This window comes from Ambystoma mexicanum, chromosome 7p (assembly GCF_040938575.1).
Source record: "Ambystoma mexicanum isolate Mex_15411 chromosome 7p, UKY_AmexF1_1, whole genome shotgun sequence".
NCBI classification, from domain to species: Eukaryota; Metazoa; Chordata; class Amphibia; order Caudata; family Ambystomatidae; genus Ambystoma; species Ambystoma mexicanum.
This window is the reverse complement of record NC_090939.1, coordinates 578,180,370-578,208,279: the sequence shown is the minus strand read 5'-3', so window position 1 is coordinate 578,208,279 and position 27,910 is coordinate 578,180,370. Positions and strand designations below refer to the sequence as shown.

Sequence of the window (27,910 nt, the reverse complement as noted above, 5' to 3'; positions counted from 1 at the left end):
CTCATTCCATCTAGATAAAGGACATACTACGACCAGCATATATTCTATAGCCGTTGCATGTCTGCAGCATATCCACATAATCTATATGTAGATGCTAAAATGGGCCATTGGGTCTAGGAATTGCTTCTCTTACTGTTCACAAAGTGTGCCCTGGAGTACATTTCTGGCACACAATGCAATTTACAACAAACTGTGCTACATGTTCCCCCTCCCCCTTTCTCTATCAATGGGAATTGTGAAAGTCCCAATCCATAATCATACCCACCAATACTTCTTGATTTCCAGGCGGGGCTAGTCTCACCCGTTTGTCTCCATCCTGGTAGTGCCCTTAGTCTGCTGACATAAGGCGGGGATATATCCCCTGTACTGTGCGATCGTGCTTTTGATCAATCAGCAAATATTATCGATTCTTGTGTTCTCCCTTCGGGGTACTCTAGATCTGACCATTTGACCCCTTTGACTGCGCGTGATTCTTTTTGAAAAATCTGCATGCACTCTCCCTTTGGGCTCTTTCATTTTCTTCCCTTTCTCTGTCTGACATTATTATGCCCCAACTTGGCTATTATCCTTTTCTGCTTCATCAAGATGTAATCTACTTAAGTAAAGTGTCCTGTGATCGTCTGTTATGACATCATCCGACCTTCGTCCCTTTTCCTTTAACAAGGATCCTTCTGTATTCTCTTTGGTTTTAAACCATTCTTTATCCCTCATCTGCCTATACATATTTCCAAACCTTGTCCACAAATCTTCTTTCTCTCACTCATCAGCCCATGTTGATACTCTCGGCATCCCTTGAAGCTCCCTACGGGGCTGTTGTGATCCTCTCTCATACTCAAATCCTTCTCGTGCTTCAATCTGCACCATACAGCGGGAATCACAAAGCTGACACGATAAATTTGAACATCATTTATGAGATCATCGAACAAATGGCTCTGTATAAATGGTGCTAAAACCGAGCTATTGCTATTCAGAAGTTCCCAGGCACGAGCAAAACTAAGGAGAGAGTACTCTTCCTTTAGTATCAAGAACTGCAATATCCTAGTGACAGGAAAGGTTAAAACTGTGGGCACTTTTTGACTCCTCTCTTAGTGCTGAAACTCAGTCTAACTATATATCTAGAAACTGTCACTATCATTTGAAACTTCTAAAAAAATTAAGCCTTTCATTTCCGAGGATAACTGCATGTCAGTGGCTTGCAGGATTATTCTCTCTTGCCTAGATTATTGTAAGGGATTGCTGCTAGGGGGCCTGCAAAAAATCCCTGCAGCAACTACAGACCATTCAGAATGACGCAGTGCGTATTGTTACGGGTATCTCACGGCGTGAACACATCTCAGCCGCAAGGCTGGCTATACACTGGCTGCCTATCCAAGCCCAGATTCACTTTAAGACAGTTACGTTTGTGCATAAATGCTTGTACGGCAAGGCTCCAGCTTACCTAAAGGCGAGCACCACTTTACATGAGACTAAACGAGCTCTGCGCTCATCCAACACTGGTCTGATCAGCTCCCTCAAGGCCAGAAGGGCCAAAGGATTGGGTAGAGCATTTCCCTGTTTGGCAGCTATGTAGTGGAATTCCCTGCCAAGCACTCTATGGTTGGATAAAAACATGAGATAGTTTCGGAAAAACATGAAAACCCTTCCAGAACTTTAAAACAGCTAGCATTTTCTGTAACTTTTTTCACTTATCCGTGGCATGCAAATATGTCGCCATATGCTGCAATATTATTTTTGACAGTGAACCCTCTTGAGGCCACAACATAAGTATCTTATTGGTCGGTATGCAGTCTTTATAACGAAAATGTTTGTTTTGTTGGATTAGAGAGTAGTATTTCGTAACAATCTGGGGTACTCAAATGCTTTCTTGCCATTTCCAAGTAGTCTTCTCTATTTATAATGACAATGTTTCCCCCCTTGTCTGCTTCTTTTATCACAACTGAGCGGTCAGTCTCTAGAGTCCGAAGAGCTTCTTCTTCCTGTGTGGTCAAGTTATGTTTGGTTCTAGACACCTTCTACAAGGCAGTATCACAAGAATTGTATCAGACGGATTGGAAAAGACAACAAACTAGAACCAAACATGACTTGACCACATAGGAACAAGAAGAGACTACTTGGAAATGGCAAGAAAGCATTTGAGTACCCCAGATTGTTACGAAATACTACTCTCTAATCCAACGAAACAAATAGTACTTAACTTGGAGCAACAAATTAAGATCTGGCACCACAAAGGTCTACTTACAGACGATGAAAGGAGTTTTCTCACAATTAAAGAACCCACGATACCAATCATGTATTTTTTGCCCAAGGTACATAAGAGATACGAACATATACCAGAAGGACGACCTATCCTCAGCGGAATAGGCTGGGCAACAGAGACCATTTCTCAATATTTGGATAACATCCTAAGACCAAGAGCAATGAGATTGAAGGCATATATAAAGGACACTACAGATGTCATCCTAAAGTTAAGAAGCATAAATTGGGAAAGCAATAATCAACTTGCAACTTTGGATGTATGCGCACTTTATACATTGATCCAGCATACATGGGCCTTGAAAGCAATTGATCACACCTTTAAGGAGGATTCTGCATCGATGTACCTACAAATTCAAATGGTGAAAGAAATGTTGGAACAGTCCTTTAAAAGTAATATCTTCAACTTCGACAATAACTTTTTCAGACAAACTAAGGGCGTAGCTATGGGCACCAAATATGCCCCGGCCCTAGCTAACATCTTTATGGGCCTGTTTGAAGACACAATCATCTACAAAGACAATGCATATGAGAGAGAACTTGTGCATTGGATGAGATACATCGACAATGTATTAATAATATGGAAAGGTACAACCTCAGACTTTACAGACTTCAAAGACAGAATCAATCAAATCAAATGGGAATACAATTTACGGGCAACTGCAATTTTCTCGATCTCACAATATACATTGACCACAATCAGATCAGAACCCATACATACCGGAAACCAACGGAAGTGAATTGAACTCTCCACGCAGGAAGCTGCCACTATAGACCAACAATCTTGAACATACCTACAGGTGAATTTATAAGAGCAAGAGGAAATTGCCAAACAAATGGACACTTCGAGAAGAAATGCACTCTATTAACATCCAGGTTTCTGGAAAGAGGTTATACAGAACAATGTGTCAAAAGAGCATTAGAAAAAAGCTCAACACTAACTCAAGAGCATACACTAACACCAAAGACTAAAGGGATGGAGGAACCAACAATAGGCTTTATCATCAAATACACTAGTGACCACAGAAATTTGTACAAAATACTAGCAAAACACTGGCACCTTCTCAAATTGGACGAGAACACCATGAATAATGTGGACAATAAACCAAGGATTATATACAAAAAAGGCACCAACCATAAAGAACAAATTGAGTCCATCAAATCTACCAGACCTGACTAGGGAAGAACCAACGAACTGGCTTAAAACATCTATAAATGGCTTTAGAAAGTGTGCTACATGCACAATGTGCAAATTTCCACACAACAAAATGGACACATTTACTGGCACTAATAATAAAACACTGAACATTTTACAACCAATCAACTGCAGATCAAACTATGTAGTGTATGAAATTATATGTGTTTGCAAATTGGTCTACATTGGTAGCACAATCAGAGAACTTAGGATACGAGTCAGAGAACATCTAGCCAAAATTGGCAGCCAAGATCTGAGACTACCATTGGCCTGCCATTGGCAGGAAAAATATCAGATGGCTAACAAAGCTGAATATCGATTTATTGGCCTTGAGAAGATCTCAATAGGCAGAAGAGGTGGAAATAAAGAAAAGAAAGTAAGGCAAGCGGAAGCGAGAATGATTTGCAAACTGAACTCTACAGTACTTGGATTAAACACAGATAATTAAATGGTGTCCTTTCTTTAGAGGACCCATTTCTCTTGCATTACTTTATTTATCCAAATGAACTACCATGAATATTTTGTAATGTGTATACTTGTACTTATCTCTCTACACAGGTTTCAGTATGGCATTCTAGCATTGTATTTTCATAAGAGAATTGTAATGCACTTACTGGCACTCATAGGGAATGACAACAGTCACACAATAATATTAGACAACGACCCCTAAGCGGTTACTTGTCTAATAATAACCCACTTAAAGAGACTAGAACCCATTATTGACATGCATGCAACCATTACGTATTTGTAAAAAATACGGTTTCTTAAAAAGTTTTCGTTAATATTTAACATTGTTAATTTATTCTCGGAATGATGCAGTACATGGCATAGTAAATTTTAGTAATTTCAGAAAACATATCAAAAGATATGGCGAATGAAATTGAATACAAAACATGTCCGAAATACACCAGAGTAACGTTATAAACACTAGCTTAAAATGGCCACCAAGAGAACATAGGAGACATGCTGTCATTCAATTAGAAAACGGACCAGGGCTAGGATCCGTTTCCATGACAACACAAACACAATAATGAGGGATTAGGCGCCGATCGCTGCCCCCTCAGGAGAATCCATGGCACGCGATTAGACGCCAGAATAAGGCTGTCAGGTAAGAGACCGTCCTGCAAGTGTAGCACACGCTGCGCTGGATAGAAATGCCTGTCGTTCCTTTGGCACTAAGTCATGAACGCTCTGCAGCACTATTATTGTCCTGCTGTGAGCGGCGTTAACGTGCGCACACGTTTTCTTATCAGAGCATTTATAAAAGCCAGAATACACAGTCAGTTAAGAATGATTTGTAAAGCTTAATTAATACTTCTATAAAAGGAATAGGATATGGAAAGGCAATGAAAGGGCATTATTTTCTCAAAAATGTATGTATGAAATTGATGGATAACGCATAGGATTCAGAATATTTTTTAACGCTTAAGAACTAAAAGAAACACAATTACCTTGGGGAGTTACAGAATTACTATCTTGCAATATTAGGTGATACCTATGGTGAGCCAGCACACATAATTGGAGGTGACATCTTTGTTTGATTTGTATTTTTTCGAAGGGATCTAACCCGAGACTCGAAGAGAGACTACTATTTGCTTTAACCCATAAGGGGCAGTAGATGAAAGTAAGGTAAAAGAGACAACTTGAATCCAATTTTCCTTGATTTTCGATGTGATACTACATGTAGGATTGACTAACGAAAATGTGGTTTTGCCTATCTCTTGACCCCCGACATTCCTCCCTATTCCCCATTCCATTTTTTGTCTGGCATTTTGGTTTACTTTGATTTAATAACTGTTATTTATTATGGTTTGCTTTAACCCATCAACTATTGTCATAATTAGTTAAACATGTGAATGAACACTTCTGTTATTTCTATAATTTTGCTTTCATATTATTTTGAAAATATCTTTATAATTTTGTGACCTTTTCTTTTGATTGATATATAAAATCAGCCCTGATTTGAGAAAGGTCCATGAGGGACCGAAACACGTGTCATCACAAAGGGCACCAATATAATAAAACACTTGTTGAAAAAACTGGGCGCAGTCTCAACTTGGGATCCTTTCTTTTTATTTGTTATCCTTTTGGTCTCTGGAGACTTGCTCACTCCATTTTATATGAACTTTCTGCACTTTTAATTGTCCAATACTTGGCTCTTGCAAATGTGTTCTTCTTCTTTAATCTAAGAGAAATGTGCCCTTCGTTCATAGCTTATCCTGGTTAACTCCCCTTATGCCTTAAAATGGCTTCTGTGACCCTTGACCAACATAGCCTTCTTGTTCTGCACACAGGATTTTCCAGCATCTCCTGATTCTGCAGCCTTGGTCTGTCTCTGAGGTAGCTTGGCTGAATCGGACACGAGCCGATCATGCATTTTACTATCATGGCCGTCCTTACCATGACATAAATACCTTTATAGCAAGCCTCTATATGTCTCTTCTACATTGTGTTACTGCATATTTACAGTTATTGGTCAGTAAGTTGCTTCATCTTCTATGTATTCATGATTACTTTATCTTTAGGTACATGTTTGTCTTGGTCCTTCAGTTACATTGTGACTCCTTAGTTATGGTGAGGGGGTGGGAACTAATGAGAAAGCATTCACCTGCCCCTCTACACCATGCTCAGAAATGTATTCACGGGTTAGGAGCTGCGTAGCTGGGAAGGGGGTCTGTGCAAGAAGACTTCCATGATCATGAATTGAAGGACTGTGAAAAGACTAATGTTCAATGAACCAGTCGGAGCCAAGCTGATGTTCTTAGGTTTACTGATTAGATAAGAACATATTAATATCAGTACAAGTCTGGTATATAGAGACATCTACCAGCCCCTGTGCTAGGCTGGCCACCAACTGGCTACACTTCAAATCCCCAGCCTCAACGTTGCCCTCCAACATTCTAACCCAGTGACATCAAACACACCCAGGACTAGTGAATAACATTGAGCCAGGTCATTACATATCTTCCCCCTTTAGCACTGTAGACAACCAAAATGGAAAGAAAGAAAATCACCTCAAATCACAAAAAGCTCACCACCAATCACAGCAACCTAAAGTAATACAAACTCCTCCATACCTCCACACCCATGCCAAATTGATGCACTCCACCCTTGCAGTAACTGTCCAATATGGCTTGCAGGCCAAGCAACCAGAACCAAAACCTGAGGAACCAGCCCCCAACCTATCAATCCCAAAACGTACTCCCAAACCTCACACATACTTCCTCCTGCAATGATTCAAACAAAAGATACCACTGCCAAAAAAACTGGCAGGAAAACCCCAACACCAAACCGATGCAGAACACCATCCTAAGTGCAGCCTAGATACCCTGCACACATGTCGGTCACCCAACACACATTCACACACCAGCACCATGCTAGTCACTCAGCAACCATGCTGGTCTCCAAAAACAACATATATATCTCACACCTAGCGCAGTGCTGGTCACCGAGCAGCCATTCTGGTCTCCGAAAACGACCTTAATCCAACAACCACTACGGTCTCCACAAGCTTACACCCAGCGCCATGCTGGTCTTCAAAAACCTACAATGAACTCACATTCTATTTGGACCCTGGCTAATTACAAACGCCACAACTATTAGACTCCAGGTTAATCACAACACCTCAGCTATCCTCTACACATTAACATTGTGCCGCGTAAGCACCCCTAAAGCATGCCAGCCCTCTAATACAATGAACTCGCCACAACTATTTAAAACTTGGCTAATCACAAACGCCACACCTATTAGACTCCAGGTTAATCAAACACCTCAGCTACCCTCTGCACAAAACAAACCACTGCAGGTTGTGCAGCGTCAGCATCCATACGGAAATGCCAACCCTCTAAACCCAAAACTCTCACTTCATGTTACTACCCAAGTAACATACTTCTTCTGCACCCATTCCACTATACTCTCACATGCATCCATTGAATACTCGCTTGAACATGAACAGTAAGACTTATACATAACGGATGCAACAGTATGAACATAAACAATTCTGCCAACAGACTTCAAGAGACTAAACAAGGGCCACAGCACTTATTATCTCCACCACCTCTCACCACACACATTTGTCCCCACATCACCTAACTTCTAGTATTCTCTTTTGTAGCATGCCAAATTCCTGAAGAAACTCAAACAATCAGGGTCCAGTTCCTTCAAAACTTCAATGCTCCTATCGACCCGCCAGTCAATCTGATCCTCTTCCCATGTCTCTTCCACTGCATGCGCACAGCCCTTGGTAGGGCATGTTTTCTCCTTACGGTATTTGCCACATACAGCAGCAACGACTGGCACCTCAGTACATACATGGTCTTTCCTTTCAGCCAGCTTACACCTTTTCCGTACAGTACATTACCGTCCTCCAGTCCCAAAGCTTCTGTCGCCAAACCACAATAACCGGAACAGGATTCCAAATCGCCCTTTCCAGCTCTCCGCTTCCTGAGCTGCACAGAACCTTGCTGATCTGTGAAATGGACCTCCCTCTCACGTGACTGGCTCGTCACAACCACTGCAGCCGTTACTTCCTTAGCGGACGTCATCATTGGCATGGTGCTCGCCTGGAGGTCAGAACTCCTTAATGATACGTACGTCCCAGCACTAGAGCCACGGGATGTTAGCTTGGTTTAGCACTCACGCCAGGTACCCCAACGACCCATTAAAAATATGACTGAACGGCACTCTGCAATACGTTATAAGATGCTGGACAGTTCCTTGGCAAAAAGAAAACTTGTAAACTTTGCTGCCGCTCCGTTACTGCTCTTACGAAAGCCCCTCTAGTGCCCCTTAGAGTCCTCCGCCTATTGGTAACTCCAAAGTCATTGGCCTTTCAAAAATGCGACACTCGCTGAAAAGCCTTTCAGCCACAGCACTACTGAGCTCCCTCACGCTACCAGGTGCCCCCTCACTGCTAGCCCCCTTGCGTGCCACTCAGTATGGGGTAGCTCACCTTCTGGGGCCCGAGGCTGGTGGATGTCTCCAGCTTCTCTTCTTCTCCGGCTGACTGTTGCATAGCGCTCCCTCTTGCCACGTTGTACAGGATACTTCACAGTAAATCCAAGCTCTTCTCGTTTGCTACTGCAGCCTTCCAGTGTCCTGACAACTCACTTGACAGCTGCTTCACTGTGTTAAGATTGCGTGCTGCAAAGCTTCTGTTTCTTTTGCTTTCCATTATGTGGTCTTGGGGTCCAGAATCTTTGTCTCCAATGAAAAGACTAATGTTCAAGGAACCAGTTGGAGGAAAGCTGATTTTCTTAAGTTTATTGATTAGATAATAACATATTAATATCAGTACAAGTCCATAGAGACATCCACCAGCCACTGTGATAGGCTGGCCACCAACCGTCCATACTTCAAATCCCCCGCCTCAACGTTCCACTCCAACATTCTAACCCAGTGACAGCAAACCCACCCAGGACTAGTTAATAACATTGAGCGAGGTCATTACAGACTGATGTTGTATAGCTATGCATGCCTTCGGGTAATTGAGATCTGCAAATTCCTCAACTGTTGCTTGTTTTCTGCATATATCATCATCCTATATTGTTTTGCTTAGTTCATTTTAAACAAGCTGGTCACTGTTGATGGAGCTCATTTAGTGAGAAACGGGGAAGCAAGAAAAACGTTCATAAGCCTTCATATGTGATTCAGAAGTGGCCTATAGCAGCTGCAGAAGCAAGATGCAGACACCCAAAACAAAAAGGTTGTAACTGGGTCCCAAAGGGATACATGATAAAGAGGGAATGCTCAGATGACCAATTGCCTCACCAGCCAGAGTCCTCAATGCTTCACTGCTCACAGCTCTTGCACCGTCAAAAAATGCCAATGTCAAAATACTGCATCTCATCCACTTCATCCAGCAAACCATCAATCACATCCCTAAATCTGTCTTCATATGCTTGTTGGTGCATTCAGAGCACCATCCTGTGTGCCCAATATTGTCTATTATCCCAATTATTTTGACCTATGCAATTCTAATAGTATAGCATGGAAGTGACCTTAAATGTGAAAAATGAGCAACATGTATTTCTTTGTGTATTGATGTAACTGCCACACAACTGAATTGGGCTTGTACACATAATGCATAGAATAAAGTAAACATGCAAAGGAAAATCTTTGAGGACTTACCTGTGCGAAATCTGACCATTGTGTCTAGAATGTAAATACAATCTGCACCATAGTCCAGCACCAGCCACAGTGTAATATTCCTGGTTTGAAGCTCATCGAAGCAAGCCCTGGCAGTGAGGAACAAGCACATTTTGGTTAGCCTTAATAGGAAAAAAAATATCCACTATTGCACCATTAAAGGGGTACTGTACTATTATGCTGCGGGTAAGGCCCTTGCTGAAGAACCCTACAATGCAGGGTAATCAATGTGCATAATGTGTAGAAATGCTCTAACAAAAACTTGTTTTACTTTTCTTTTACTTTTTCTCCTTGTCACCTCGTCTCCTCTTTTTCACCCCTTCTCGCAGTAACATTTGCTATCCATACCTCGTTCTAGTCAGAGACCCAACTGGATTCCATCCCCCTCACCTGGACAGATCACCCCATATATTCTTTTCACCCACCATAACCATTCCCATACCATTTGCTCCCAAGTCAGAGGAGTTCATTGGCCTAATCACGGGTTGGGTGGAGCAGTATATAAATGCAGCGGTAACGCTATCACTGCCACATTACCAAACCACCCAAACCTGAGTTTGGGCAGACGTTGGGAGATTCACCTCCCGCTTTGAGCTGGAGGTAAATCTGCTTACTTTCCACCCATTTTTGGCACATTTAGCAAGGCGCAATTTATGCCGTGGTAAATGCGCTGAAAAACGCCCCATAGAGTCCTATAGACTCTAAATACAATTGTGATTTACAACCTCGAAACTCAGGATCCGACACTAATAGCGCCAGACCATGTTGCGGTAACACTATTTGCCTTGGCCGGTATCCCGGCGGATTTACCGCCAGGATATGTCCAAATTGTGATGACCCCATTGCAGCACCACTTTGTATCCCAACACTTAGCGCCTATCTGACATTGCCTTCTTCACATGCACTGACCAGCTCGCCAACTTCTCGCAAAGTTCACTAGCCTGTGCCGAGGCTCCGATGCTCTCTTCATTTAGCACTGCTGGAACATTTACCAATCCCAGGCCTCCTCCAATTGCGCATAAATGTAGCACCACAAAGGCCTTTACACATCTTTAAAAAGTTCCTAGTAAACAAAATGGAAACAAACTTAAATAAATCCCATAAACTGGACTGAACAAACCCAAACTACCTCAAGCTGACATGCCCTGATTGAACATCTGCAGTGACTCTTCCTTGATGTGGTAAGCACCAAAACACAAGTAAAGTGTAAAATGCCCAAGTAGGCAAATTACGCTCACAAGGGCAAGCACTCAGAAGAGAAGGTAAAGAAGTCTGTAAATGATGCCCAGAACAACAGGGGGCGACCCGTGATGCAATGAGGTCCGCCTCGTGGACCATGAGAGGGAGGAATCAAGAGCACCTGCAAGCACAGGTTGCCGGCGATGGAGTGAAGAGGAGAGAGCCTTAATGGTGCACAAACAGGGGCCTTTTGTGTGGGCCTTCTTTGGTGGCTGGCTTTCTCCTGCCGGCTCACCGATTGGCTATATGTGGTTAGTGTAGTAATGAAGACTTCCGGTACTCCAGGTAAGTTCTTAGGGTCTTTATTGTCCTTGTCCTGTACTCCTCAACAAGACACGGGGATGGTAGGGGACACAAGATCACAAGGGAAACACCGGGCTCACCCCCACACCCATCTTCTCTGCTCACAGCTCTCTGACCAACCGTCACCCAGCAGAACAATTCCACCCAAACATTCCACTAGCAGATGACCTCACACACACTGCAACAGACAGCTACCCTGTAAGCCAGATTACTACACCTCTCCCTCCCTAGGGAAACACAAAGGAATGACTAAGGTAACGTGACCAGCACCAAACCTTAAACATCCAACACAACAAAGTACCAGAAATTCTGCAACACAGTGGCCGCCTATGCATAGAACCCCTGGCAACTTCAATTAATAGGAACCACACAAAAGGAAACCATTCACAGGGCAAACCGGCCCAAATAGAAAATGCCAACATCACGCTAACTGCACAACACAACCCATCAAATCCCTCGGTTCACAACCTTGAGGCCTAAAAACAATAAACAGTGCACTTACGCCTGTCCTGAGCTGCCCCTCAGGACCTAAGGCTGCCACCACTAGCCACACTATTGTTAGCTAACACTAACACAACTACCTAAGAAACTTATCCTCCTATGCACTTAACACCTTCCACTCTGGACTGCCACCCCGGAGCATCAGAGCTGCCCCTCGGAGCACAAACCAACTGCCCCCTAAACGAAGCAACAACAAATGCCCAACAGCAACCGAGGGACCCACGGAGCACAACACTGACTGCAGTAAAAAGAAGAACCACGTCCACAATACTGCTCCACTACCACAAAACCGTTGGCCATTTTCTCTGTCAGAAATACACCCTTACTGAACACACCAGTAAGACAACCAGATTTACCAAAATCAGGATCAGGAGGTAAACTGGCAAAGTTAAAAACCCCAACCCATAGTGACCTACCTCGGCTCTTAGACCAAGCACTACGGAAGACATGAAAATTCTACACAACTCAGGCATAGCGACCAAACTGTAGTTAAAACAACTGCTATGAAATACACTGCAGCAAAACAGCTGCCGAGAACAACACCCATGCACAAGTGACCTACCCTGATGACACATCAGGCACTAATGACCATAACACCACACCATAACCACCACATCAACCTCAACCACACACTCAGGAATAATGCACAACTGGGACCAAAACACCATAGCGACCTACCCTGGAACCAAACCAGGCACTATGAAACCACCAGTAAACATTTCCCTGAGCTACACCACAAAACACAGTGTCCTATCCAGGCACTAGACCAGACACTACAAACAGAACACGGAATGAGAACAGGCACACCGAGCACTCCACAAACACACGCCATAGCGACCTACCCCAGTATCCAAACCGGGCACCATGGTACACAACTCCCACAGTCAAATAGCTCAACACGCACTCTCACACACAGACATGGAGAACTGCTATGGCACACATACCAGGCGCTAAGAACCCAATGCAGTCATGAAACATGTGACCACAGGTACACCAAACTACTTGCATGCACCTATACACTACACTCACACCCCGAACACTGATAACATCAAACATGCAACAGTATGACATGGAAAAAACATAGCATAATAACATGGAAGTTGATTGCATAACACCATGACAACCACATGTTCAAAGCTGAGAACATTGCATAATACATGTGAAGAAATTAGATGATGTCCCCCAGCACAGCCCACAGATGCAAACCGGCATGAACTCCTGGGCACCAAACAATGTCAATGTTGCATGAAAGACAGTGTTCCTAATGACAAAGGTCACATTAATGCATATTCTTCCATAAATAAGTTCAAACCCCAATCCACACTCCTTGCGGTTAACATTACCCAGAAACTACGATCCACCCCCCAGATGAAACACAGCAATGGCAATGGACATTTGCATTTGCAGTATTGCAGTATTAATTACATTACAAACCCCCCTCCCCCTCACCAGGGAGTTGCAAAGGAAAACCCAAACCCATATACTAAAGGTACCTTTTCCCACGAAAGGCCACAACAATGGACAAACAAAGGGAACAGACAACAGCCTTCGACAACAAAGTCCCTAACATTACACTGGACCTTGCAATGGGACCCAAATTAGCCCCTATCTTGATAACATTAGGCCACAACATAAACAAATGCCACAAACACTCATTACCACACATACGACCCACACACTAACCTGACCAATGTCCCATAACCGTGATGAAAAACCAGGCTTGCGAGGAACTTGCTATCAGCAAATGTCACGAGAAACTCCTTCCATATGAACGTGGCAAGAGACAATAAACATCAGCCAGTTCGCAAGCCAAGATACGCGGTCCCCCAACGCATTCATGTTTACTTCCAACCGGATGAGAAAGTGGAATCCCCACAAGTGACCAGCTGGATCCAACCTTGTTTGCTTCTAACGAGATGAGAACATGAAACCCTCGCACGTGACTGGCTGGAAACGCCTTTACCAGCCAATACGTCATCAGTCCACAACAAACTGCAGTCCCAACAGCTTCCTTCGGGACGACCTGTAGCAGCTTCCACACACCCTTCAACGAACTCAGAGACACAGTCGTGGGGTTACCTCCAGTGCTACAAACAAAGTCCCTGAAAGCGGATCGGATCACTTTCCCTGCGACCGCTAACTCCAACGGAATGCATCACTCACTTAGGGGGTGCGGACCCTTCCTTGTCAGCGACCGCCGCGCAACAAACCCCTGGCTGCCCAGAACGCGGCAACGCAGGTCTGCCCCACTTGACGGGGCATACGGCGCTATGGCACGGGGAATGTGCGGACCTCTCTTGATGGACAACCACAGCGCACAGACCCCTGGCCACCCAGAACGCAGCAGCGCAGGCCCGCTCTCCGTAGCAGCAGCGCAAGCCCACTCTCCGCCTGGGGCACACAGCGCTGCATCGCTACATGTTGCTTAACAGCCCCGCTGGCAGCAACAGTCACCACAATGCCTCTGGATGAAGGGAGGACCGCAGAAGGCACCAGAGGCAATTAAATGAGCTTGGGCCTCACAGGGGCAACGCTTACAATGGCGGGCCAACTCAAAACCAGACCCGCCTGGGTCTGGGGGGACATCACAGGGGCGGTGTTTCAGGAGTGCTGCACCCCTCCCCACCAGCAGCACCATCAGAAGGGCAATCCACCTACCATCCCATCCTTGTCGCCAGTGTAGTAATGAAGATCTCTGGTACACCAGGTAAGTTCTTAGGGTCTTTATTGTCCTTGTCCTGTACTCCCCAACAAGACACGGGATGGTAGGGGACACAAGATCACAAAGGAAACACCGGACTCACCTCCACACCCATCTTCTCGGCTCACAGCTTTCTCTCTCTGACCAACCGTCACCCAGCAGAACACTTCCACCCAAACATTCCAATAGCAGATGACCTCACACACACTGCTACAGACAGCTACTCTGTAAGCCAGATTACTACAGTTAGCTAATTTCATAAACAGTGGACCAAATTGGAGTCTTTCCTCTCTTACTAAATCTCTTTAATCTGTGAAACCATATATATGACACTAATCATGAACCTTCTCATATGCCAACAATTTAGAGATCTACCACAAGGACGGTGGTGATAATGTCAGTTCACTCATGTCCCACAAATCTAGATACTATAAAAGAATAGATCAACAGTCACCAACTCATACTGAGCAGACAGAGACATGAGTTTCTAGGCTCTAGGTGCAGTGCATTTTACCTCAAGCATACCAATAACCTATTCATTCACATAATCCTCTTTGCTTGGGTGGTCCAAAAGCACAGAGTTGACCTGGAAAGTGATATCGGCAGACGCACGGAAGCCGGCGCTGTCACCAAAGGAGCTGCCTACCAGCTGAGGCAGGTGATGAAATGCCTTGTTACATCATTCATGACCTCCATGTTACAACAGAAGACATACATTCCTTACAAATCTGCATCACGCTAGGCTGATGCCCTTTACTCAAGTGTCCTTGCTGCCAGAAGGGCAGACTTTACAAGGTCCATATATGGGTTCCCCCCGTGACTCTTTACCTCTCTGTATAAATAGACATAGCCCCATTCCTACTTCAGAATCTACACATACTCCCAGTGAAGCCAAGATAAAACTTCAAATGTCCTGCGCAGTTACTAGTACCTCTTCTCCACTGCCCCATTTTGGTCATCAAAATCTATTCATAGATGCACTCCTGAAATATGCTAACCTCCTGCTTCTGCCCCTATCCACCTCACCACACTCTAAATATTGGGCAAGGGCGACATACATTTCTCAGGCCATGCACCCTTACTACATCTCCATATGAGAAGCAACCTCTCCTCTCATCGCATTCTGAAAGGCCCTGAAAATCTTCCTATGTGCCAACACAGAGGGACAATATATTCCCACCTCATGATAGGTAGACTTCTGAGACTATCCAGATCCAGTCCACGAGGGAGACCCATCCCACTCCTTGTTCAGCATCTTTCCAGGACCATCTCAAGACAAGCTGCTTTCTAAAATGGAAACCTTGCTTATACTTTTCATGTACATAATGACATCTCTGTATATGTTCCCATTCTCCCACAACCAAAATGTAATTACTTTGTCCAATGTATTGCTTGTTGTATCCTGCACTAGAAACAAGAAGTCATTAAGTAGCAATGTATGGATCTATGCTGCTTTCCTGCAGGGTCCTTTAGCCAAAGCCCAGTTTCCTGTGCTTGGCCTTCGTGCTGTGGGAAAACACCATTGACCCTCATTACGAGTCTGCTGGTAAGCCATCAGTGCTACTAGTGGGTTACCGGCAGACTCGCCTTACTGTTTCGGCTGTCTGATATTCCGGTAATACCGGGATATTATGGGCGGTGGTAGGAGCCAGAGCTACTGTCAGATCAGGTCTGCTGGTAATTCACAGCCCCTACTGGCAGACTTGTAGTTTGCTGGTCCAGAAAAGGTGCCGGTAACTGTTGTTACCAGCACTTTTTTCCAGACCGGCAAACTAGAAGGGCCATAAACTTGTTCATGTTGTGCGTGGGACTCCCCTGCAACCTGCGCTCCCTTTCCCTTCCCCGAGACTCTGCCTCTTCCCCTGTCATTCCATCCCCCACTCCTAGCTTCCTAAATATTTTACCCCACCTCCAACATCACCCATTACCGTTCCACTTCAGCCTCCACCACCCACGTGCTACTTTCGGACAGGCCACCGTTTGGGAAGGTGGCCTGTCATGGAATACAATTCATTGAAAGCAGGCTGATCGCAATGAACTATTGATTGTAACAAGACCTAACAGCATCATGTTAACAGCAAGTCGGCAGCAAGCATACAAATGTACCTTGAGGTGATTACTTTCATAATATATGTGGTGCAATCTATGCAAACAAAAAATTGAATATAGGGAGTGGATGGTTGCAATGCTGCCAAGAATGAATGCCAGAGAAGTTAAGGGGCTGGGTTCGGAGGCTGCAGTGTGATAGCTGCAGTGTCTCTATGTAACTTGCATAATTCTAAACATTCACATTGTTGTGTCTGGACTTGTGAGCACACAGGCCAGGCAGACCCACGTTGGGGCACCCAGCATAAACTTAAACAGGGACAGTTACGGGCTAGCTCACAGGCACACGGGCCAGCCCGAGGGTTGCTGGAGGCACCCAGCAGACACACATAGTTACAGGGTTCACCCTGTGACCGTGGTCCCACAGCAAGACCACAGCTGCCGGGGTCTCCCAGAGAAGCAGCTGCTCTGCGATCATGCAGAGGGACAGTGGCCTGGGGCACCCAAGTCACACATGCTGATCCGGGGCAACCCAGATCAGCTGGGCTGCAGGACTGTGATCAAATGGTGTAGGCCTGCAGGCCAAAGAAATGAGACACAGAGACACATTTCCATTACATGAAGTCTGCAGCATTCTAAAGCATGTGCATGCGGAAGCTCCTTTTATTTCCAGTCAGTCATGATGTTGTCATGATAGGGGCAATCCATGTTCTTAAAAGGAAAACACCACACACATCACTTTCCTGTTGGCCCCACTGCTGACTAGTGTTGTGTATTGTGCGTATTATGTGTCCATTTCGAGGACAGTTACTTCAACCTCTATTTGGTCGAAACTTACAGTTGTCACAACATACATATGGCATATATATATAATGTTATATGTATGCATAGTGGGCCTATGGGGCGGGATGGGGAGGGGGCGGGGTGGGAGCAATGGATAATTTCAGGCGCTCTACAAGATTTGACCAAATCAAGGTTGAAGTAACTGAGGTTGAAATAAACACAGAGGACCATATTGTCTCGCTGCAGAAACAGCATCAGCCATTTAACCCCAGACTTGGCCGAATATATGTACATGTCACTGAAGTATTACTACTCAAAGCACAAGGTCATGTGTTTTGATGTGCTTTATGTTTTGACTTGACTTTGCTCCAGATACATTATATTAGGCCACTTAGAAAGTGTAGCATTTAGGGGTTCTTAATATATGTAGGGACCAGACTGGAGGCAGATATATGTATAAAAGGAAGTTAGCTTTATTTGTTACAGGGAAGTTATGGAAAGAGGAAAGGAGCACAAGGTAGAAACATCTTTATCCATCTCTCTCCCATCCTGTGTGTCCTAACCGTCTCCACTAGAACCTTGAGGCAGAGCAGGTTCCAGTCACCAGGCAACATTCCAATGCTTGCATCTGTGCACCAACACAAGCAGCATGCTACACATCCCTTTTCTTTATAAACAGATACACACACCAACAACAAGCACTGAACAGGAACTCACATCAAACCACCAAAGAAACATTCATCACACTCACCGTAACAAACCACTTTCTCAACCCTCTCAGTGTACATCTACATTCGCGTAACTAACGTTCCCCAACCATCATAAATATCACAAACCAACCATATATCCAGAACTGCCACCGCTGGATCTCATAACTGCCACTTACGAGCACAAACCACATACTAACCACATTCCATCACCTTTACGGCTCATACAGCACAACTTACACTCCTTCCACTCCGCCTGCCACATGGAGTCTCGGGTCTGCCACACCCGCAGCACTAACGCAACCAACCAAATACAAAAACTAACATTCTTTAACCTTAGCAATACACCACATACCATACAACACCACCTCTCATTCTCACAACAAAGAACCTGCAGGTTGCACTCACACTCTCATATACTCACTAGCCCCAAGAAACATGAATAAGTAGGAAAATACAGAAAAGTGTGCCATTAGATGGGCATGGGCCAATGGTGTAGGCTGGAAAGAATCAGTTAAGAATGTCATAATGGCACACAGATTTACACCGCACAGTTCTACAAGTATATCTCCGTTTGAACTGAGCAGAGGTAGAAAGGCATTCACCAAGCTTTGTCCTGGATGGATGGGTGAGGTGATAAATATGGAAGTTGGGACTAGTAATGCTATAGATAAGATAAGGCAGAGACAATTCAGGAACAAAGCAGAGCATGACAAAAAGAGATTCAGGTGTAACGAAATACTTAAAGTAGGAAGTTTAGTCAGAGTGAAGCTTCCAGAAACATTGAGAGTGAGAGGAATCAAGTGGTCGGATCCCATTCAAGTTATTGAGGTGTTTAAGCATGCCATAAGAACAAGTGATGGAAGGGTATGGAACAATGGAAGAGTTATGGAAGTGATTGGTGAGAATGATGGTGAAGGTGCAGACAAAAGTGGTGATAGAAATGATATGGGTGACACTAGAGAGAAGAAAATGTTTTCCTTACCAACGAACTCCATACACGCTTTGAATGTAACACAAGTTCCGATGTCAAGGTTTGGGAGAAGATACCGAAGACCGGAACGATTAATGGACTATGGAGAGTGAAGATGCGTTTGGAATGAAAGGGGATGTGTAGCATGGAGCAACCTGTGCTACACTGATGTGGAACCCACAAGGATTCCAGAAGGAGAATGTGGAGAGAGAATGCGGCCACTCTGAGGACGGTTGGAGACACAGAAGCATCTTCCTCCAGAGACTCATTCCCTAATTTATATATATATATACTTTCATACTTATATTAATATGTAACCTATATTTACCTAAATAAATCTTATAAACTATTCACACAATCAATTTGGTCCAGTGCTTCACCAACACAAGCAGCATGCTACAGAAATCAACAAGGCGGGGGTGCTCTCTTGGTTTACAGTTGACAAAGCCGACCAGAGTAGGAGCTGGTTGGGGCATACTCTTAGCACATTAAGTTATGTTGATTACCTTTGGTGTGCCCTTAATTGTTCCATAATCCAGTTTAGATTGATAGATTTTCCTAGATCCACCTTATTACATGCTTGTCCTTATGGAGAAGGGGGGCCCCCGGGATTATTTTGGGCGCTGCACAGGCCAACGAGCTGGCCTGCGCATAGCATGCTTCCAGGGCTTAAGGGGGCAGGGAAGGTTCGGAGCCTTCCCTGCGTTGGGCCGCTTAGCGTGTCAGTTTAGGGAGTGAGTCAGGTTTTGTGAGGAGTTGGTTATTGGGGTGGGTAGGCATAGTTATTTGGTTTACATGTTTAAAAAAAAAAACATAGACAAGGTAATGTAGATAAGGTACCCCCAACTGTACTGTATTGCGGGGGCTCCGCGTTGTCTGGCGGGTGTAGTGGAGTGGGGGTTTTCATCCGTTGAGCAGCGGGGGTCCAGAAAGGTCCAAGCAAGGTTGTCCGTGTCGGGACTGCACTGCAGTACCCAGTAGGGTCCTCAAGGAGCCAGCAGGTCGGGTGGCGTAGGTGGGTAAGGCTGGGCGGGCCACGTCGGGGGAGCACATTTCGTAATGGGCTGGTGCTGTGAGGGAGGGATCAGCGGTTCGGGGAGAGCGCTGCAGGTTATGTCACATGGGACTCGTCCTGCATGTTAACAGCGCGCCTGTGCAGCCACTAGCTGGGTGTCCTTGCTCTGTGTGTAAGTGCGGTGCCCACCCTGCACATACAGGGGGCGGTGCTCCTGCTTTAAAGGGCCAGCACATTTAGGGCATAGGCTGCCGCCTGAGGTCGGAAACAGTGCATGCCATTAGCGTACCGCCAGTAAGCAGCGCAAGTGCCCTTTTACAGCACGTGTTGCCTTATAGGGCCGTGCTTCCAAAAAAATAAAAAAATAAAAAACAAATGAAATAAAATAAAAAAAGAAAATAATAGAGAAATAAATAGGATTAGAACAATTGAGTTGTAATTTATAGTTAATAATTTGATAAGGTTTTTTCTAAGCCCCTTCAGGAGGGTGAGCAGGCAGGTGTTAATCTAGGGGGCCATTTTTCCTCTACAAGTACAGCTAGGTAGTTTCCCACGGGTAGGTTTTGTGGCTTGGGTGTTAGTTTATTTAGGGGCAGTGCAGCAAGGGGCATTTGTTTGTACCCTGTTAGAGTATCACGGGTGTACAATGGTGGGGCAAGGGTCTAAGAAGAAGGGACTGGTGGATGCCAAGGCGCTGAGGGAAGCTTGGAGATTATTAGCAGGGCATCCAAAGCCCAGCTTGAGGGGGCTGTTGCGGAGGTTACAGGTGAAGGGGAGGGCATTGGAGAAAGGCTGCAGCAGAGAGCAACAGCAGATGGGGCTCTTGCGGCAGTGGTGGCATGTAGCCCCGTGGCTGGCAGAGGGGAGGTCTGGAAGTCGAGAGGTAGGAGGATGAGGAGGGAGATTGACAGGAGAGCGTCCAGGGGGGAGGGGAGTTAGGAGAGGGGTCAGGAAAGGGTTTGGGGGACAAAGACCAGGTGTAGGAAGGAGACGTTAGGAGTTTGCAAAAATGTGCAGGGTGGGTGAGGGGTGAAGGTGGGGGTGATGGGTTGCAGAGAGGGGCGACAGGGCGGAGGGGCAGGGGAGGAAAATACCTGCAGAAGAGTGCAGGTGGGAGGAGGAGAGAGCGGTGCCCTTCGATTATTGAGGTAAGGGAGGGGCACGGAACGGCCCCCCGGCTAGGAGGTTTTCAGGCGGAGGGCACAGAGCGGCCCCCGCTATGGCAGAAGGGGAATATGGTGAGGGTTTAAGAACGACCCCTCCACAAGCTTCGTGAGGACAGTCTAGAGGGCGCAGCACAGCCCCTAGCGAGGAGGACCGCAGGGTGGAGTAGAGGACCCCTCGCCCGAGAGAAGAGGACCAGGAAGGGGTTTCTGTGGCCCCGCCGTGAAGTCGCCGACAGAGTGGTGGGGCAAACGCTGTGGGCTCACAAGAGGAAGAACAGCCTTGGTATTACCTGGGGGATAATGAAGGGGTGGAAGAATACGTGGGGCAGTGGGAGGATGAAGGGTACAGTGTTGTAAGGAGGAGGTAGAGAGCGAGAAGGAGTTCAAGGTGGGAAGGGGAAAGCCAGGAGCAGGGGAGCTGGGGGCAAGAGGTTGGGAGGGGGGAACTGGCTGGGTGAGACTGTTGACATGGTTTGTCCCCGCAGCAGGAGCCCATTGGGGAAGGAGATGAGGAGCGTTGGAGTGGCGGTCAGGCTGCGGACGGGCGATGGCAGGGCAGAAAGAGGTGAGTGGGAGGGGGAATGGTCAGAGGCATGGCAGAGGGGGGACACAAGGTTGGGGCCAAGAAGGGAAGGGACAGGGGCGCAAGGGGTGAGTAGAGAGATTGGCGTGCAGGCTATGGGAGCCTTGGTTGGGGAAAGAAGATTTCCTCGGTGGAGGTGCAGACAGACAAGGTGATTGAGCCCTTGGCACCCGAGGTACAGGTTCCAAAGGAGAAGGAGGTAGAGGTAAAGGGTAAGGAGAAAAAGCTGCCATACATGGGCATTACGAAACCTTTGGGAGCACATTTGATGACAACAACAAAGGATAAGATATGGGCAGGGGAATTTGTGGACGTGTTCAAGCTGCTTCATAGGGAGGTGAGAGCCAAAGAGGGTTCTAAAGAGGAAGATAGGGAGCTGGTCTCGCGTCCAAAGGTACCAGTGACGATCGAGAATTGGACGTCAGCTTTTATTGTCTATGCAAGTGTCTATTGTGAGAAATTTCCAGAGAGATGTGTGGCTCTGTTGAAGTACATGGACGTGATTAGAAATGCATTCACGAGCTTCGGGGTTTCGCGTGGGTGCGTTATGATGAAGAATTTAGGGCGAGGATGGCAGGGGACAGCCAGGTGGTCTGGGGTGAGAGAGATACGGATCTCTGGCTGCACTGGATGGCACCGATGAGGCCAGCTCCAACAATGCACACAGCGAGTGGTTTGCCTGTGCCATTCCGGCCTTTTCTTGGTTGCCCGGCCCACGAGGGGGTGGGGGGAGAAGGCAGAGGGCAGCCCTCAGCGGCATGCTGAGCCTTTAATAAGCACAGCTGCACAAGGACGGTACGTAGGTTTAGACACAAATGCAGCAGGTGTGCAGGGAGGCACCCAATCACTCAGTGTTTCCAGCAGGGGGACAGGGGGAGAGGGCGAGGAGCAGGCCGGAGTGTTGTGGGAAAAGGCTTTTACTCCAATTAAAGTGGAGGTGCTGGAGAGGTGGTTGAATTTTACCCAGACAGGGAGGAATCGGAGATCTTGGGAGACGGTTTTCGTTATGGTTTTAGGTTGGGTTATCAGGGGCCAAATGTGCATATCGTTGGGCGGAGAATTTGAAGTCCGCCAGGGAAAATGTGGAAGTGGTAAGAGAGAAATTGGACAAGGAGATAGCAGCGGGTAGGGTGGTAGGGCCGTTTGCTGATCTGACAGGGGATTTAGTGGTATCCCCAATGGGTGTTGTACCCAAGAAGGTCCCGGGGGAATTTAGGTTAATACACCATTTGTCATGGCCAGAGGGCATGTCGGTAAAAGATTTTATTGCCCCGGGGGAGTGTGGGGTTGCATACGCAAGTGCGGACCAGGGGGTGGGTTTGGTGAGGAAGGCGGGGCGCGGGGCCTTCATGGCCAAGTGCGACATTAAGGCGGCTTTCAGGTTGCTGCCGGTGCACCCGGAGGATTTTCGGCTGCTGGGAATGCAAGTTGAGGACTGCATCTACATAGACAAGGCCTTGCCGATGGGTTGTGCAATGTCTTGCCCCTTGTTTGAGCGTTTCAGTTCATTTTTGCAGTGGATTTTTTCATATAGTTTTTTTCATATAGTTCTGGCTCGGAAAGTATATTGCATTACCTAGATGATTTTCTGTTCATTAGTGGGGCGGGCAAAGAAAAGGAGTGCGAGGAGATGCTAGGGATGTTTCAGGCGCTGATGGGAGAGTTGGGGGTGGCGTTGGCAAAGACAAAATGGAGGGACCGGAAGTGGTGTTGACCTTTTTAGGGATCGAATTGGACTCATTGGCCAAGACCTAACGCTTGCCGCACGGCAAGGTGAGCAGGCTGGTAGGTTTGCTGGAAAAAGCGGTGGGTGCTCAGAAGATGACACTAGTGAAAATGCAGAGGCTAGTAGGGCATTTGAATTTTACATGCAAGGTGGTGGCCCCAGGGCGTACTTTTTGTATGAACATGGCGCGGTATATGGCCGGAGAAAAGTGCCCACACCATCGGGTAAGGGTGTCAGGGGCAGTTCGGGAATACTGTAGGATTTGGTTGCGTTTGCTGGAGAGTTTTAACGTGGTGTCCATGTGGCTCCACGGGAACACGGTGTCATGGGAAGTGCAGATATTATCGGATGCGGCAGGTGGGGGGGTTGGAGTGTTTTGGGGGGGCAAATGGTGCGCTGAGAAGTGGCCACCGCGTTGGTTGAAGGAAGGGAGAAGCATAGCATTTCTGGAATTTTTTCCTTTGCTGGTTGCAATGGAATTGTGGGGGAAGGAGTTGCAGAACAGGAGAGTGAACTTCAATATTGCCAATGAATGCATGGTGCATGTAGTGAACAGGCAGTCGGCAAGGGACCAGAAGGTGGCGAGGTTAAAGAGGGAGTTCGTTTTGCGTTGCATGGAATGGAATGTGGTGTTTATGGCAACACATGTGCCGGGGAAGCATAATGGCATGGCTGATACATTATCTCGTTTTCAATGGCAGAGATTCCGCGGATTGGCACCAGGAGCGGAACAGGAGGGGCTGCGGATTCCAGAGGAGCTGTGGAAGATAGGAAGTTGAGAGTGCTGTCTTTAGTGGAGGGTTCGCTTGCCCCGGCATCTAGGGCGGCATATAGGAGAGCATGGGAGGATTTTATAGAAGGGGGAGCGCTTAGTTGGAGAGGCAGGGGGATGCGGAAGAGTGTAGAAGGGATGATGTGGTCAATTTCCTTTTGGGGTGCATGGATAAGGGTTGGTCTAAAGCAACTATAGCAGGGAAGATGACAGGGTTACTTTTTATGGGAAATGGTTTTGGGGTTTCCAGCCGAGTGGTGGGGAAATGGCGAGCAGGATGTTTGTTTGTTTGTTTGTTTATTCATTTGTTATGCGCACCAGACTCGTAAGTAAAAGGGCGCAGCAGTATGGAGATGCAAAGCTTACAGAGGTTGCGAAATATGCACAGTATACAGTATTTACATGATAACAGGATATACACAATGTACAAAATGGGGGCAAAGACTAAGAATGGCCTATGTAGTTACAGAAATAAACAATAAGCACTGTACAAGAAATGTGCATGACAAGAGGTCTTGGCAAGGGAGAATAAGAGGGGAATGGATAGTAGGAGGCCGGTATCGGTGGCTCTGTTGGTCAGGTTGTGCCAGGCTTTGGAGGGGGTCTGCTGGTCGGTTTGGGAGGGAGTGATGTTTGCGACATGCTTTACATGGTTGTTTTTTGGGGCTTTTAGGGTGTCAGAACTGGTGGGGGGAAAGAGAGGGGTAAGTGGCCTGCAGTGGGAAGATATTTATTTCCGGAGTTGGGACTGGACATCAGGATTAAGAAGTCAAAGACGGATCAAATAGGAAAGGGCTGTTGGGTGTTGCTGGGGTGGGGTAGTAAGGAGCTGTACCCTGTTAGGACAGGTTTGGCCTGGAAGGAACTATGTGGGGGAAGGTCAGGTGTGGCTTTTCGGGATGAAGATGGGGCGGCGGTATTAGCAGCCCAAGTTTTGGGGGTTATGAGGAAGGCGTTTGTAGCGGTGGGGGAAAAGGCGGAGGAGTTCGGAACTCATTTATTTAGGATGGGTGCTGCATCTGAAGGTAGTAGGTTGGGCTTAGCTGAGGATAAGGTGAAAAGTTCGGGTTGGTGGAGGTCCGGGAAGTACAAAGTGTATATTAGGGACTTGGGAAAAGGGGCTGTTTGAAATAGGGATGGGGGCGCAGGGGAGGGCTGAATGTTTTGGGGTGGTCGTGACTGGAAAGTGACATTGTAATTTCTTTTGCAGATGCAGTGCGGAGGCCAGGGGAATGCCACAGATTTGGATTGTGGGCCACTCTATTGTTAAGTGGGCGGGGAAGGAGGCGGAGAAAAGCGTTTTTGGTACCCAATTGGGGTGCAGCTACAGAGTGGCACTTCTAAGGTGGTCGGGTTTAGGGAGGCTTCATTGGGATCAGCTGCTGCCTTTGTTGGCGGGGTTGAAGCAGCGCTATGGGCCACCAGAGGGGGTGATAATACATGGAGGGGAGAATGACCTAGTACGAGACACAGGTGTGGCTCTGCTGAGAAAAATGAAGAGGGATTTGGTATGGGTCCGGGAGATATGGCCCAAGGCAAGTGTAATATGGACAAAGCTATTGCCGAGCAGAATATGGAGGGGAGCGGTAAGTGAGGGAGCAATAGAGCGTGCAAGGAAGGGAATAAATAGAGAGATGGTGAAATGTTGTGCCTTGGCGGCAGTGAAGGTTTTGGAGCACAGAGAAATTGTATATGAGGATTTCAAGATTTTCCGGGAGGATGGCATTCACCTGTCAATTTAAGATTGAGTATCACAGAAATACACAATGAGAATACTTAACAACAATTAATGTCCTAATATGCTATCATCAATTGCAGATTTCTCATATTTTAATGATTGATACATTATACGGATAATAATGACTGATAAGTCAGTTCTAGAATCACAGAAATAAACTAGCAGGAATTTCACATAAAGATGACATCACACATTCAACATGATGATATCATCGAGCAGTTAAAAGAAAGAGAAGGAAGATGGCGGATGTTTAGAAAGCCACTCTAGTTATAGTGAACAGGGAAACTCTGGGAGCTGCAATCAAACCAATCAAGGTAGCTTGGATAGTTGGCATGGCTAAGTCTCAGGAGAAAGTGACTGGGGTCAGGGGTCAACAATGAGTCCACACAGTGAGAAATCAAGGATTAGACTTAGACAGTTATAAACATACTATATTTATTTATGGGCAAGAAACACACAATGGAAATAATGACAATGACCATGTAATATTAACACACAGCACTAATAGTAAAACACAAATATACAATCACAGTTAGTGTAAAAGTATCAATTCACACTCCCCCCAATGCCTGAAAGGGAAGGTAAATAATTATATATAACACCAACAATCCACAGCAATGGCAACCCTAACATATAAAGTCAAACCCTAAATTGTATGTAGCTTTGTGTCCAAAAGTTCCCAAAGTTTTCCTATAGTTTTAAGGAGTGAGGAAAAAGTTAGTAGGAGGATCCTGTGGATTTGAAGAAGGTCCCAAATGTTAGAGATGAAGATGTAAACAGGTGAGTAAAGCCATGTTCTACCTTTTGGAAGGCTTTTGACAACCAGTATTGCTAAAGGCAATAGTTACCAAACTATTTAAAAGTTTACACATTTTTCAAGGGTGGAGATAGGAGTGCAGGTAAGTACTGTTGTAACTTAGCCCTGTACTCTGATTTTTCCTTAGACCTGCAAAACTCTGCAAACAAATGGCAGCAAGATGGTTCACAGAAGAACTGAGGAAGCTCAAATAAACAAACCGCAAACTGGAAAAACAATGCAGAAACCATCAGGACCAATCGGACAAAAACAAATTCTGATGACAGCTCTGAATTTACAAAACAATAGTCCCAAAAGTAAACAAATCATACTACACCACAATAATACAATTGACAAAAAACCCACAAAAAGATCAATACTAATTCATTCAGGAAATCAAAAACCCAACATCATGCAACAAATTGTCATACCATCACAATCCCCATGTGACAACATCACAAACCACCTAAGAACAAAAATAGAATCAATTCAACAGACCATCAACGCAACCCACGCAACAATGAACATCAATCCGGAACCACCAAAAACCAGCACACCGTCACCAACCACCACAACACCCAACCAATTCAAACCTTTAAATAAAGAAACCTTCAACAAACTAATAAAAGACACCGTCTTACCGGATCCCCCAGTGACCCATGCTCACCAGGCATCTTCAAAGAAATACTTAACCAGAGAACACTAGCATCATACTTCCGGCTACTGATGAACACGGTAATAGTACCTAAAACTTTAAAATCACCATACATCAATCCCTCCTAAAAAACGAAACAGCAAATGTGGAAGACCCCGCCAACTACAGACCTATATCGAGCCTAGCAAATCCATCAAAACTACTTGAGAACCACATATAAAAAATACTATTGAACCATGTAGAAAGCAACAGAAACACTCAACCACTCCCAAGTTGGCTTGAGACCCATGAGAGGAATGGAATCCACACTTCTATCCATATGGCACAACCGAAAAATAAATGCAGACAACAGCACCCGATTGGCCCTCATACTACCACAAGCAAAACAAAATCCCACAGCAACGGCTTCCTCCCACTCAGGCTATGAGTTTGTCTGTAGCATCTGCCCGCTCTACATACAAGATGCCCATTCGATATACAGGCAACACACAAGCCTTTTAAAACAATAAAACATATTTTAATGTCTATCACAATCATAAAAAGAGTAAAAAAAACCAGTGGTACATCTAAAACGAACCTCCCTCTTCACCTCCTTCTTCTACACCTCCGCA

The 27,910-nt window shown here is 45.8% G+C and overlaps 1 protein-coding gene across 2 annotated transcripts in view; it reads right to left on the bottom strand.

Moving 5' to 3' along the window:
* CNGA3 (cyclic nucleotide gated channel subunit alpha 3) overlaps window positions 1-27,910 on the bottom strand; it is a 645,151-nt gene that overhangs the window by 47,837 nt on the left and 569,404 nt on the right. For both annotated transcript variants that reach the window (XM_069636583.1, XM_069636584.1), the window contains one exon: window positions 9,578-9,684. In XM_069636583.1, the coding sequence (XP_069492684.1) occupies window positions 9,578-9,684 (107 nt within the window). The remainder of the gene's footprint in view (window positions 1-9,577; window positions 9,685-27,910) is intronic.